This window comes from Oreochromis niloticus, linkage group LG4 (assembly GCF_001858045.2).
Source record: "Oreochromis niloticus isolate F11D_XX linkage group LG4, O_niloticus_UMD_NMBU, whole genome shotgun sequence".
Lineage (NCBI taxonomy): Eukaryota > Metazoa > Chordata > Actinopteri > Cichliformes > Cichlidae > Oreochromis > Oreochromis niloticus.
The window spans coordinates 19,276,175-19,290,940 of record NC_031969.2 but is presented as its reverse complement, the minus strand read 5'-3'; the positions used below and the strand labels follow the sequence as shown (position 1 = coordinate 19,290,940).

Genomic DNA, 14,766 nt, shown 5'->3' with positions numbered 1-14,766 from the left:
TTTCAAGGACTGGGTCTGGTTTCAGAAGACCTGCAACTACAGGAAGCACACGGGAGTAGACAAAAGAAAAGCAAATATAGAAACATTGCCAGCGCTGTCAAATTCATTAAGATTTTATCTTATTTTTTTTGTTTTTTGTAGGTGTGTTCTAAAGTTGCAGTGTCTTAATGATCTTTTATTATCAGAAATAACACAGAGTAGTAAAAAAGTAGAAAAAATAAAGTAGTGCTCAAAAAAGGAAGGAGAGAATAGAGCAGGAAGAGAAAACTGCCAGGACTTGGATCAGTGCTGTCAATGAATTTGCTGAGCACAGGGACTAAAGGATGATGGTCTGACAGTGTGAGTAGTTTAAAGGATTAAACATTTTTACCTCTTATATGTTAAAAATAATTCATATTGTAATGTGTGTGTGTGATATGTGGTATAACGGAAATGACTGCTGAATGAGGTATTCTATAAATGAGTGTGCTTGTTTGGCATGTTGACCCATGCAGTCTGAAAACAATGAAAACAATACAAAACTTGCAACGCTGCCATTGTTCCCAGCTGTGCTCCAAGTTTATCCCACATATCTGACAATGTTAGCAAAATGATAAGAACTGAAAAGTTTATTAATTGACTCTTAGTGTTTCTATTTAGTTTATGATAGTTTACAGTTTATCTAGAGACTGTATATAAATGATGGATATAGTCATCATGGCATTACCCTATGTTGAAGCCTTCAGACAGCTGGGATTCACTCCAGCGGCTCCATGATCATGAAATTTAATGAGTGGAAGAAAATAAATGATAATGGATGGACATGACAACAACATGACTATCCTGGCTACTAAGGTTGAACTGTGATTCAGCAAAATGGGACACTAACTTCCATTGGCAAAAAACAAAAAAACAAAAACTTACTGGAAAAAGCTGAACAGCAGACCTCTTGAATGTTTTTTTAGTACAACCGAACATTGTCAACAAAATTAAATCACACCCACTTGTCAATCAAGGCAATCACATCATTAATTAGGCATATCTACAAGTCTAGATAAACTTGTAGCAACTCCAAAATGTTAAAATGTAACCATCGTTCAAATGTTGTGACTGGGAAAATTAGCATTAGAGACCAAAATCATTTAGTGTGCTGCTGAAGTTAAACCAATTAACATGGATTGGATAAGAAATTAACAAAAATGGATGGATGTCTGGATGTATATTAATTTCTATTGTAAATATGGCCATTTTTAACATGATTTTTGATTTAGTTTTGGATCCAGGCCATTGCAGGAATTCCAGTTTTTGGCAATTCCCCTTTAATCCCAATAAAACTGCTTGTTTTGGCTCATTCAGCATATGTTAGCATGTGAGCATGATGGTAAACATAGTAAGCATTATACCCTCATTATAGTCACTGTGAGCATGCTGATGCATTTAGCACAAACAGCTTCACAGAAGCACTAGCATGTCTGTAGACAAACAGCTGAGCTGATATCTGGGAGACTGCTGCAGTTATATAAAAGTCTACAGCCTGTCTCATATTTTCTCTTTCAAACACTTCTTTCAACCCTAGCTGTAACCTCTCGAGGTCTCACGTTACCTCCACTCTTCTGCACAATTACCCAATGAAGTAGAAGCTACTGTGTTTGGCGTGCGGATGAGTTTGCATAGGGGTAGGTTAGGGGTGGGGTTGGGTGGAGGGGGAAAGCTTTTGTTTTTCTTTTCCTTTTTTTCACCCAATCTGACTGGAGAGCTCTCCGTATGTGTGAAGTCCTGAAGTGAGAAAAGATTGGGGACATGGATTTCGGGGTGGGGGATTATTGGACGAGATCACAGGGATGCCTTTACAGATTGCATACATAGCCCATCAGATTTTAACACAGTCAATCTGCCTTCAGTGTGCAGACATAATGCTAACCCCCCATGTGTGGATCAGACACTACACAGACAGATAATCCTTCCCAAAGTCTGTCATTTGATGTCCACCCCCAACCCCCAAAAAAGCATCCATGTGTTATGCATACTTACATGCATGTTCTTGCACACACTAGCAAGGATTTGGGGTCACAGCATGCAAATGCTCTCTGGGTTTGGGGGTGAGTAGGGGATTACTGATTTAGTACCCTGGCCAGATGCAAACACACACCACTGACACAGTGTAGTCTGAGTAACAGTGCACAGCAATCCTGTCCAATAAAAGTAACATTTGATTTGTGTAGAGTGAAAGCTTCCCTAAGTAATAACAACCCTGTTAATGTTGCATTCATATCTAATATACTTTAAGTCCATCAATCCATCAGCACAATGGCAGTCATCTCTTCTGTATCAACACTGCAAATCTCTTCATCTGCTGCTCTTCATCTTTGAGTCCTTCTCCATTTCTGCACCTCAGCACTTTGCTTCTCAAACATCTTCCTCCCTCTCAGCATTCCCATCACGTCCTCGTTTCCCCATTTGCTCAGATTTGAGGTTTTATTCTCGGGGTAAGATGCAGTGACTGTTTGATATGTAACTGATACATTTCACAGCCTAAGTTCTGCAGCTCAGAGGAGAGCTGCACTCCTTAGCTTACACCTTGCTCGGTGTGTGTTTTTGAACGGCTCTGTGAGCTCGATCACATAAACGGAACTGTCAGAACGAGAGAGCGGGACCAGACTCAGGAAGGAAGGAGCTCCGCTCATATGAATCTCCGCTGGACGGCCCAGCAAAAGGAGCGCTGCCATTTTTGGGAGCAAGGAGCCATCTCCTAGGTGAGTGCCATAGCAACAGCCAACGTGGGCCCCAGCTTTCCGAGCTGTCCTTTTCAAGCTTCCAATCAAAAGTGGCAGGCCAGGTTTTTGTTGTTATGTGGCGTCTCCTACCCGCTCTCTTGGCCATTCTTCTGCCTCTTCTTTTCTCTGCCTCTGTGACATGGGCCTGGCCTTGTTCACCAGGGAGGCTGTGAGAAGACTGCAGAGGGAGAGGCTCTGTGGGAAAATGTTGCCAGACAACACAGGGGTATGTCACAGCGAGGGTAAGCTAATATTGTCTAAGTGGGGGGAAAGGGGTATATTAGACGTCTAGATTGTCAGATTGTCAATAGTCCGCTACTGTGGTATGTAAATTATGCAAACTGCAAATTTAATGCTTTAACTCACACCCCAGAGCGTCATATTTAAACACAAACCAACATGCCTGTAAATTAGTTTACTTGTAAAATAACTGCCTCTGTCAACTTCAAGACTTTGTACTTGTTCTCAAACATGTAATTTTGCCCCACGGTCCCATTATATATTTTACCTTAGATAAAATTAATTTTCTAAACATCCTGCTATTTTGTGGGAAGATCATGTCTTGAAGTCTCACTACTTTCTGAGCTTTCGATTTTGGTTTTGCTTGTCAGGTTGTTTTTCATACAGTTAATGTGACTTATGCATTTCTTATTTCTTTGCAGATAGCGGATGGTGGAAGATGGTGGATGGTGACTCTGTGTGTGGACTGGGAGCTGTTCTAACAGTATAATATGTTGCACTTCACCCCTCCCTTCCCGAGGAGCTTCTACCCTGAGGATGGCACAGTAGTGCATTAAATAGCTAAGCTGGTTGTTTGGGGGGTTTTCTGTGCAGAGCATGCATGTTTTTGTCCCCTTCCCATGCTTGGTTTCTCTCCGGGGACTTTGGCTTCCTAACTAAAGTCCAAAGGCAAGCTCATTAGGCCAATTGGTGATTCTATACAGGCCGTGGTCCATCAGCATTGCTAGTCCATCACAGGCTGACAGACAACCATACACACAAGTCTGTGGTTGTCTGTCAGCCTGTGATGGACTAGCAACCTGACCATGTGTACACCTGGTTATCCCCGCTACAAACACAGACAAGTAATGATTCCTCTTTATAAGAAGAAGATCCTTTCAGCTCTCCTCTTGTCTCATAGGTTGATATGAACTTTTAAACCAGATCCCCTTCATGATGCAAGCCCAACAGAGATTTGCATCTCCACCTGTAGTCGATCCAGAGACCTTTTGGTTGTTGAGCAAATGTGTAAATCATCCCTCATAACGAAACTAAAAGTCTTGGCTGCAGTGGTTGTTATTTTGAGCATTTCGCACGAAGTCACTTTTACCGGTTCTCTGCATCATGAAAGGTGTGATGCTTCGAGCACACCTGCTCTTCATCAGACCACGAAGACGATGACCCTGATGACACTTTGGCTTCTAACCAAATGGCCACAAAACTAATGATACCCCCATCAGCCAGAGTGGGTAGTGCTAATGAGCAAATAGTATGCTAATATGCTCAATTAACATGTCAGTCGTGGTTCTACATGATAAACAGCATGCTGTTACCGTGTTAGCATGCTGATGTAAACACGGTACAGCATCGCAGAGCTTCAATATGAAACGTGGTGGGAATGTGGTTGGTGTGGAAGAATTATATTTTAAGTATCAGTTTGTAATTTTAGATTCTTTATTGTTGTTGATGTATTACAGAGTAATGGGCAAAAGTCTTGAGCCACCCGTCATGTCTTTATATTGTGCTTCCAATGAGCCAGAGCAACAGTCCTCCAGGGTTTCTGAAGGTCTTCCAAAGTTTTTCTTTGGACATTAGCTGTTTTTTCACTGATTTTCAGTACACTTGTTGTGCCTGATAATTTTCAGAGAAGTGTTTCTTAACACTGACCTAGGAGTTGTCCAAGCATGAACAGGACCTGAGAGATGGATCTGGCCCTTCAGTTGGTCTCAATGCAAGGAAGGCTCTCCAGCAGCGATACTTAGGAAAGGGAAGTGGGGAGAACTGGACTGTAAATGAGTGGCAACAAGTCTTATGGTGTGATTATTCCAAATTAGACATAGGAGGAGACAGAGGAGGTCAGGATAGAACAGTGAGTGTCTGCAGCCATCTGTAAAACATAGTGGAGACTCTGTCATGGTTTGGAACTGCATTTGTTGAAGACTTTGTCAAAATTGATGGAATTATGAACACAGAAAAGTACGATCATGCATCCATCTGGAAAGCATCTGATTGGGAACAACTTCATTTTTCAACATGACAATGACCCCAAACACACTGCCAATGCTGTAAAAAGCATAACTGGATGGAAAAAACATGCACTGAAACACTATCAGTCATGGATGGCTTCCACAGAACCTGGACCTCAACATTACTGGGATCATCTTGACAGAGAATGAAACAAAAGGCATCCAACATCCAAAGAAGAGCTTTGAATGTTCTTCAAGAAACCTGGAGACCTATTCCTGAACACTCCTTAAAGAAATTAGAAGAAACAATGAGAGTTCAGACTGTGCTGAAGAATAATAAAGAAACAGGGATCAACCCAAGACCTTTGCACAGTCCTGTATATTCATTTGACATTGTCATTAATAGTAATGTCCACGTTCTTGTGTTTGATGATCTCCCACAAACTATGGCACATCTTAAGCTTACCTTTATATGTAAAGTTCTGAAATAATTATAACCGCAATGACAGAGCTGACAGTAGGTGAGGTGTTACACTTTATTACATTCATACAACAGTGACGAGTAATAGTCTTATAAGGTGCATGTCAACGAGTACAGCGCTCAGAGGTTATTAAAACGGTATGTCCACATCACAAAACACATGCTGAATAATTCACACATCTCTCGCGTTTCTGCTGTAGTTGTAGGATACATGTAATGAGTGCTTCTGTCTTTATGTAACCAGAGAGCCACCTTGTGGATAAATGAGACACACCAAAGAGGAATGGAGATGGCAGCATACATGTTATGTTAGTTATTGAAATTTTTAAAATACACAAGGACAAGGATAAAGAAGGGACTAAGTTAGAAGGAGGAAAATATTCAGTTTCCCTGTTTTATTATTTATTAACCTGTATTATCCTATTCAATGATCAATAACCTCAGTGTGCTCTCTGACTACCGCTCCTAACGTGAACCTATTCTTTGCCGCAGCCAGCCGAGGTGGCGCGACACCTTCTGGAAGATGTAGCCTTTGCTGCAGTCGGCCCCTGTTGGCTGACTCACCACACCGGTGAGGAAGAACACGTCCCTGTACGGGGTGAGCAGGGGGCTGCCGGAGCTCATGGTGCAGTCGGCGTTCTCACGAGGTGCAGTGCAGCCCATCTTGTTGGTCATCAAGTTTCCGTGAGTTTCCAGACACATGGGAAGCTTGTTGTACACCAGGGTGTTAAGAGTGAGCGGGCCCTGGAAAGCAGACCCCTGCTGTGGTTCCTTCCAGCCAGTGACCACTGTTGTGTAGTCGCCTGCCATCAAAACGCTCTCAGCAAAGTCTCGTTCTGGCAGACAGGCAGCAATGATGTGTCTGTTAAAGACGATGCGGTCGCGGAGCTCAATCACAGCCAGGTCGTTTTCAGGGCGACCTTCCACATAGCGTGGGTGGACATGAATCACTTTAACATACAGCGTCTGTTGTTCAGTATTACTGCTGCTAGAGCCGTCTTTACCTGTGCAGGAGATAAGGAAGGGCGATGATGTTAAAAGTCCTAAAAATCTAAAAACCGGCATGCAGCACAGGATTTACTGCACTTCTGTGCTCAAGTTCAGTTTTGGACTTGTGCAGAGCTGTTGCAATAATAACAAAGTATCAAAAATATCTATCAGCTTATTATATTAATAGCTTTATTATTATTATTATAATTATTAGATTATAATTATTTTATTACATTTTAAAATAGCAGCTCAAAAAGAAACCATATTTAAATAAACACACTAATCTGCTGATGTAATATATTCATGATTATAAAGTAACAATTTTGGAAACTTCTTTTTTTGATGGGATTTATTTTTATATTTATTTTTATTTAACAACGATTATAAAATGGTAGAATTTTTCAATTTGTGGATTTGTGTTTAATTAGGTAAATGCTATTTCTTCTGAGCAGACAATGTAAGCTAAATAAATGTCAGTCTTTGATAATAAAACAGTTTTTACTGTGAGTGTTTGTGCTGATATGCTGTGTGCTGGCCAGTTATCTCCACCTTTATCTTATTAGTCCAAAGGACACTGTTTCCAGAAGTCTTGTGCTTTCTTCAGATATAAACCTAAGCTGTGCTGTCATTGTGTTTTTAGAGAGAACAGGCTTTCTCCTGACAACCCTTCTAACATGTTCAGTCTTATTCTGGAAATATAATATTTAAAACGCTAACTTAGGCCTGTAGAGTCTCATATGGAGCTCTTGGGTGTTTTGCAGTTTCTCTGAGTATTCCGACCTTCAAATTTGCTGGGACGTCCACTCCTGGTCAGATTGTGTTAACACATACAATGCACAAGTGCTCCAGACCAGCAAACTGCAAAAACCTCTGCTTTTATAGAGATGCTCACACTCACTGATGAAAATTTAACCAAATGCATTTTATTAGTAGCGTCTGGCCACTAAAGACCCTTCAATTCTTATAGTACAGCCTAGCACTGCAGAGTCCAGTGAAAACTCTTTTTCACTTGACTATATTCTTAAAATGTTACATTATTTCTGTACTCATTAAAAACTGCTTGCATCGTTAATTTGTGATGACTCTTCTCTAAAAAGAGTCATCACATCGGAGTCAGTGGACAGGCACATCGGTGCCTGTCCACTCTTTCCCTCATCATTTACAGCTTGTACTGAGTCTGATGACTGAAAAGGCTTTTCACTTAAATATATATATATTTTAGGGCACATGCTGGCTTCCATACAGTGTGCTGACATGTCTGTGTTTTTTCGTGCCATTAAAAAATGATAATATATCATCACAGGTGGAAATGTAACATAAATCAAGAAAGAGAGAAATTTGTTCTGAATCTGAAAGGAAAGCTTGGATAGGTCCCTCCACACACAGTAACATCTGTGGTACTGTTATTATTTATCCTCCTGAGAACCGAGGGGAAAATTAATCTTTGGATTTAATTTTTTTGTGATGTCCTTCCTCTTTGGAGCTGAAAGAAGCCACCCAAACACATGATATATCAATGGAAAGCCCAAGATGTCCTCTATTTAACACATCAGGACTTAGTAGGATAGCTCAAATGAGTCTAAAGATATAAAGACCAAAATGTCCATTACAGAGGACATAAACTAATTGGCTGGTTCTCAGGAGGATATGTTACTGATTTCCTTCATACAGGATGGAAATCATTACAAATGCAAATACGCCCCTTTTGAATCTATACTTAAACATTTTGTATACATATTATGAACAATTTTTTATTATTTTAGATTTCATTTTTGGGGGGCGATGGAAAACTAATTTATGTATTATAAAATGTACAATACATATCAATCACTATCTACTTGCAGTGTTTATATACTCTTTGTTTACTCACCAACAACCACCTGGAAGGATGGGTATTTGTTGGCACACTGAGCTGTAGTCAGGACAAAGTTCTCCTTCAGTATGACTCCGCTACAGAAACCTGCTGACACTGAACTCACCAGAACAGCCTGCAAACAACACCACAGTTAAGACCCTGCATCTATTTTTGATACCTTTGAGAAACACACACTCATACACTGATAGCATTGTGTCTTTGTGTTAATGAGTGTCCTCCTACCTGCCACGGACATTCTGAAGATGTACAGGCAATTCCTTCAGGGTTGGTGGTGCTGACTCCGGACATTTTGCTTTGCAACGGTTGTAGACGGACCACCTTACCGCAGGGGTACTCGACTGACAGAAGGAGATGACTATGATTATTTTTCTGACTACATTATTTTTGAAGTACGACTGGCATATCTAGCAATAGCTTTTGTAGTCACAAAGCGGTCTGTGGGGAAATATCAGAAATCCTCTTTTCATCTGAGCTGGCTGGATGGGTGTCTTGATTATATCTTTGACAGCATCATGTAAGCAGCACAATGTTAGAAAAATGACTGAAAAAGTAAACAAACATGGGCAGATGGGTCTCTTGTCTATGCCCTCTAAGAGAAAACTGTTTTTTCCTGCTATAAGCGCCATTTTCACTTCGACCTCTCGTGCTGTAATAAATTCAGCTCTTCATGAGGTACTATGGAGGTGTAGGGGTCCTCCATAGTACCTAACAGCATTGTTGAGGCAACAATGCTGTTCTTCGTTCAGATCTCCTGGTTGGTTGGAGGCTGTGTGAAGGTGGCATATTTTCACTGTCCCTGTGGGTTTTTTCACGGTATTCCAGCCTCTTCCCACAACCCAAAGACAGATTGTCAGATTAAGCAGAGATGCTAAATCGACTGTGGTATCCTGGTGTGACCTCATTTTTATGCAGTGTAAAAATGGTCACAGAATTTCTAAACACAGCCAAGTGGTGGAGGGTGGCCTCCACATCACCTCTCTTCTGGCTTCATTAGTGATGTGACATACATCTCGCACTGGGGCAGTTTGCAGCCAAGTGCGAAGCAGCAAAAATGACAGATAGCACCTCCTAGTCTGAGGCCATGATTCCCACTTCAGGTCAGGGAAAAGCTGGTACCTGAGAGGGGGAGTTCAAATATGTGGAGGGTGGAGCGGGGAGACTGACAGATGCATTGGTGCAGTTTCAGCAGTGAAAGTAAAATGAATATATCTGAAGAGAGAGCTAAGTGTCAGAGTTAAGTGTTGATTGATTTACATTCTCGCCCTCACACACGGCCACAGAATCTTTGTAGTCACAGAAAGAATGAGACTTTGGATACAAAGAATGGAAAACGGTGGTTGGGTTCTCCCTTAGAGACAGCAAGAGGAGCTCTGTCACTCAGGAGGGCCACAGAGTGGAGCCACTACCACTCCACATCGAGGAGTCCTTAGTATATCTACTGTGGTGCTTCCTACGTGAAGTATTTCTGTTATTTCCTACAAAGAGGAACACAATGGAGAGATTATTTATTATATATATCTCAGCTGGCCTTAGTGATCCTGGAAGAGCTGGAGGAGGTGGCTCACTGAGTGGGTCTGTGCATTTATGCTTAGACTGCTTTTGTATGTTCGTGATGCAGACCCACATAAGTGGCAGAAGACGGATGGAAAACCTTTATGTATTTTTTTGATGTACTGCCAAAGGTTTCCACCACCCACAATCACTGGCGACTAGTAATCTGCCATGTTATTCAGTAAATAACAGACACAGGCATAAAACACAGATTTTTTTTCAAACTTGAACAAAGAACATGCAGAAAAAAGTAATTTCGATACATGACAGACGTACCTTGAGGCACACACTGTTTCTTGTCTGTGTTGAGCTTCCACCCGCGGGCGCAGGAGCATTCGTAGGATATGTACCCTGGTTTACAGAACTGAGAGCAGCCCTGGTCCTTTTCCAGAGTGCACAGAGTCTCGTCTGTGTTGTGAAAACAAAGTGGAAAGCTTGCAGAAGTTGCAAAGCAAATCAAAAATGACGTTCACGTACGGAATCCTGACGTCTCCTTCTCACCTTTCTCGCAGAGGGCTCCAGTGAAACCCGACTTACAGACACAATCAAAGCCTCCAACGCTGTCTGAACACATGGCTCCATTCTTGCAGGGCTTCTCTGCGCACTGATCTCCATCTGAACACGGAGATGTTGATAAGCTGTAATGTAGTGCTAATGCATAGGCAATAATGGACAATCCTTTTAATAATGCACTTACCAACGTAGACTGACCAGAAGATATCCTGGAGAAGAAATGACACGGCGTAAGTAAACAGCTGGAGCTGCACAGTGGCTTTCTCTTTACAAACAAAGGCGCAAAGGAGGTTTGAGGAAATGAGGAGGGGATTAACAGTGGGCTCACCGTGCGGTATGTGTCTTGGAAGAACTTTCTGGCCTCCTCGTAGCTGCACACCTTCTCCATGCAAGCCTGCTCCAGAGTGGAAGGTGTATTTCTCTTCTGACGGGAGATTAAGGAGGTTGCCTGCTCCTTGTCCAAAAAAACTGAGGGGACACATAAAGTCTCAGATATCATAGCATCAAAGACTCAATATAGCTTAGAAGTACTAAACAGACCATTAACCAGTAACTTAATATAAGCCAAATAAGCTGCATCTCATTGACCCAGCGCCAAGACATCTGCTCCATAAAACCACTGACCTGACTTTCTTAGCACTGAATCCCTCTGACATGTTATCTGCTGTCTGCTCTCACAAACCTGACCTTTAAATCGTTGCTTTTTATTAAAACTGACCGCTGTTGAGCTCTATGGAGTCCCCTGGCTCCATGCTGCCCTCCTTACCTGTCTCAGGGGCGTGAATGGCCACCGATGCCCCAGCCAGCAGACACAGCACCGCAGCAGATGTGGTCACGAAGAGCATGGTGTCACTGAAGTGTATCCCAGCTCTGAGGCAATGTGTCAGTGATGCAGGGACCGCTGTACAGTAAGACACAGAGAGAAGCAGAGTTTTTGATGCATGAGGATGGTTGGGAAAAGACATTAAGCAGTAGGAGGACATGCAGCAGAGAAAGAAGTGGGCACTGTTTAATGTTTTAGAAGGCCGCAGTCACTTAGAAAGAATGAAAATCGCTGCCTGGGTGTTATGAAGCTGTAGCTCACTCAGTTATTGCGCAGTAGTGGCCGCAGCTGGCTCACTGGTTCTTTATAAAGTTAAGCACTTCATTTGGGGATCTCTCTGAAGCGAGCATACAACAGCACTACCAACCTGCTAGAGAAACTGATTAGAGATATAACATGTAAGAACCAGTGTACCTCTGCTTCTCCTTCCTTTCACTGTGACAGAGAAGCTATTGCATATACTTACCTTATTCAGCTACTATTATTATTGAGTCATCATATTAATTATTATTGAGTGGATATCCATTATATGACAATGTATTTCAAATCTGGTTAAAGGATATTTACATCTGCAGTCACTGAGCTGTGTGTGGTACTAACTCATTCATTAATAATGAAAATGTTTGTGCTTTTTTGTTCTGTTCTTTTGTTTCCTGTTAGATATTTTATTTTGTATGTGCTTTTAAGTTTATGCTTTTTTATTATTGTTATTTATTTTTTTAAAAGAGGCTCAGAGCCTCTGAGCATGGACTACATGGCTAGCATCTATCTTACCAGATGCTATATAAAGTTTATGTGTTGTACAATTAAAGAAATGGATGAATAGAAACCTTTTTATTTAGGGTCTGATCTTGTACAATTGGGAAAACAGTTGGGTGATGATGCATTAATAAAAAAATAAATACATATCTTATTTTGTAAAGTCTCCCAGCCAGGCACAACCATCTCCAGGGTTTATAGCGTATAGTCCAGAAAAGAGAAAACATCTGGTGAGCAGCAGCTCTCTGGGAGAAAATGCCTCATTGATGCCAGAGGTCAGAGGAGAAAGGTCAGCCTGCTTCAAGCTGATAGGAATGCAGCAGCGACTCATAACTACTTGTTATCAAGGTATGCAGAAAAGTATCTCTGAAGTATCTGATTGGGTACATCAGCAGAAGACTATGCGGTTTGTCACTCCTGTTGGTTAAGAACAGGAAGCTGAGGCTACAGTTTGTCCATTACAAACATTGCCTGGTTGTTTGAGTCTGGATTCTTCTGAAACATTCAGACAGTAGTGTGAGAAGAATCCAGAAACAACATGAAAGCATGGATCCTTCCTGCTTTGTGTCAAAGCTTACAGCTACTGCTGGTGGTGTAATGGTGTTGGGGATATTTTATTGGCACACTTTGGGCCCACAAGTACAAACTGAGCATCATTTAAACACCAGAGTCTACTTAAGTATTGTTGCTGACCACTCTCATCCCTTTATGTCCACGGGGTACCCATCTACTGATGGCTGCTTCCAGCAGGATAGCAAACCACGTCACGAAGCTCTGATCACCTCAAACTAGTTTCTTGAACATGACAATGAGTACTCACTGCACTCTGATGGCCTCCACAATAACCGGGTCTCAATCCAATAGAGCACCTTTGGGATGTGGTGGAAGAGGCAAATGTGCAGGAAATGCGTGATGCTATCATGTCAACATGGACCAAAATATCTGAGGAATGCTTCCAGCACCTTGTTGAATCTATGACATTAAGAATCAAAGCAGCTCTGAAGACAAACGTGGGCCCAACCCATAAAATCACATTGTAAACAAACATCTGCCTCTGCCCAACATAAACAACAACATGCTTTCAGCAGAGCACGTTAATGGCTCTTTTAGTACAGTCTTGGCTTTTTATGCGGCTTTCTAGAGGTACATGGTTGGTGTTACAACAAATACAGACATAAAGCAGCATCTACGCCTTTTAGTAAGCAGGATGCTGGGCACCTACATGATGCTACAGTGTAGCAGTGTCACTGTTTTCATGGCGGGGTGTCTCAGCAGGCCTGAAGGAGAAATTTTACGAACAATAACAACCACAGCAGCAATGCTGCTCCGTACGTACCGCCCCGGACAGAATGGAGGAGCCGGCCCGGTAGATGCTCCTTCGCCTCGGTTGTTCTGAGACACGCAGCGGCCTCGCAGACGGATCGGGCCTGTCGATCCAAAATAACAGTCCTGATTACATCCGCGCCTGCCCACTCCTTCCCTCACTGTTTACAGCTTGTACTGAGTCTGATGACTGAAAAGAACCACCAGAGGGCGCTGTGAGACAAGACAGAGCCTGAGTGTGCGGAGAGCATAGATAGCCATGAAGTTACTGAATAAAAAAAACTACAAAACCCCCCAAAAACTACACCAGAAGCACAGGTGACTAAGATGACAATACAGGCCTCAAGTTTAAAAAAAAAATAAAGGAGAAAAAAGTGAGAGTTAAATAGTACGGATGAACTTAAAACACATGCCTGTTAATAAAGCAGATGCTGAATAGAAGATGAGAAAAATACCAAGACATCTTCTTTAAAGGCTTTATTTCAGACAGGTTTGACTGCCATCAAGATATTGTGAGTGACATAACTTTTGGGGCACGACTACCTAAACAGCAACGTCGAGGGGTGAAGTTAAGACAACACAGAACTGCAAAAATGAAGTGAAGCGTCCGTGTCATAGACAGTCTCCACCTCACATCAGGCAATGATAGTAATCAAAGGATCCAATAGAAATGCTCCAGAAGACACCAACAGCAGCACACATACGCACTCTGATGAGGTCCATTTTGAATGACTCAAAGTAGTGGAGCTCAAGCCTAGCAGGCTCCAGCTGCCTGTGTTGGGCCACCTGTCAATCAAAACAACCACAATGGATGTTTTTCTCTTTTTTTGTTTGGTTTTTGAGTGACTGATACCAGAAGCTAAAGGACAAGACAGATTTGATATTTTGGGAATATTATTTAATAAGTGAGTGTGAGGGGAGGATAAGATTGAGAGGTGGATTGGGGCAGATCTGTTGTGGTCAAGCTACATTCTTATGACCCTCTTCTATAGTCACGAGCTCTGGGTAGGAGCTCCAAGAATATATATTTATTTTTGTAACATGACCGATAGAATGAGGTTGTGGATACATGTGACCTAAATGAGTTTCCTTTGAAGGGTGGCTGGGTTCTCCCTTAGAGATAGGTGGAGGTCAGTCAGAGTACAGCCGCTGCTCCTCCATATTGAAAGCAGCAAGTTGAGGTGTTTCAGACATCTGAAAAGGAGGCCTTCTGCACGCCTCCTAGTTGAGGTGTTTCAGGCATGGGAGGAGGACCCAGGGTAGATCCAGAACTGGAGAGATTATATCTCTCGGCTGGCTTGGAAACGGCTCTGTGTCTCCCCGGGTGAGCTGGAAGAGGTGCCTGAGGAGAGGGAAATCCAGGCTAGACTCCTAAGGATTGGATAAGCGATAAAACATGGATGGATGGACACGTGTTGAAGAGAAAACCTTAATCAAACCAGTTCACAACTCATTATTTCTCTTGTAAATGTAAATTCTGTGTTGCAGAGTTTATTAAAAGAGTGTGTGTT

At 42.1% G+C, this 14,766-nt stretch overlaps 1 protein-coding gene and 1 long non-coding RNA gene across 2 annotated transcripts; one reads left to right on the top strand and one right to left on the bottom strand.

Moving 5' to 3' along the window:
- The first annotated feature begins 1,779 nt into the window (after positions 1-1,779).
- LOC112846797 (uncharacterized) lies at positions 1,780-5,858 on the top strand. Its single transcript, XR_003219970.1, has 2 exons — positions 1,780-2,995; positions 3,416-5,858. It is a non-coding gene; the product is annotated as an uncharacterized LOC112846797 (long non-coding RNA).
- Positions 5,462-13,438, bottom strand: proza (protein Z, vitamin K-dependent plasma glycoprotein a). The gene is made up of 9 exons (XM_003456372.4): positions 13,269-13,438; positions 11,117-11,251; positions 10,679-10,818; positions 10,535-10,559; positions 10,339-10,452; positions 10,114-10,245; positions 8,509-8,624; positions 8,281-8,398; positions 5,462-6,424 (listed from the first exon to the last, which is right to left on the bottom strand). The coding sequence occupies exons 2-9, from the start codon at positions 11,193-11,195 to the stop codon at positions 5,886-5,888; spliced, it is 1,263 nt and encodes a 420-aa protein (XP_003456420.1). The 5' UTR covers positions 11,196-11,251; positions 13,269-13,438; the 3' UTR covers positions 5,462-5,885.
- Between the last annotated feature and the right edge of the window lie 1,328 nt (positions 13,439-14,766).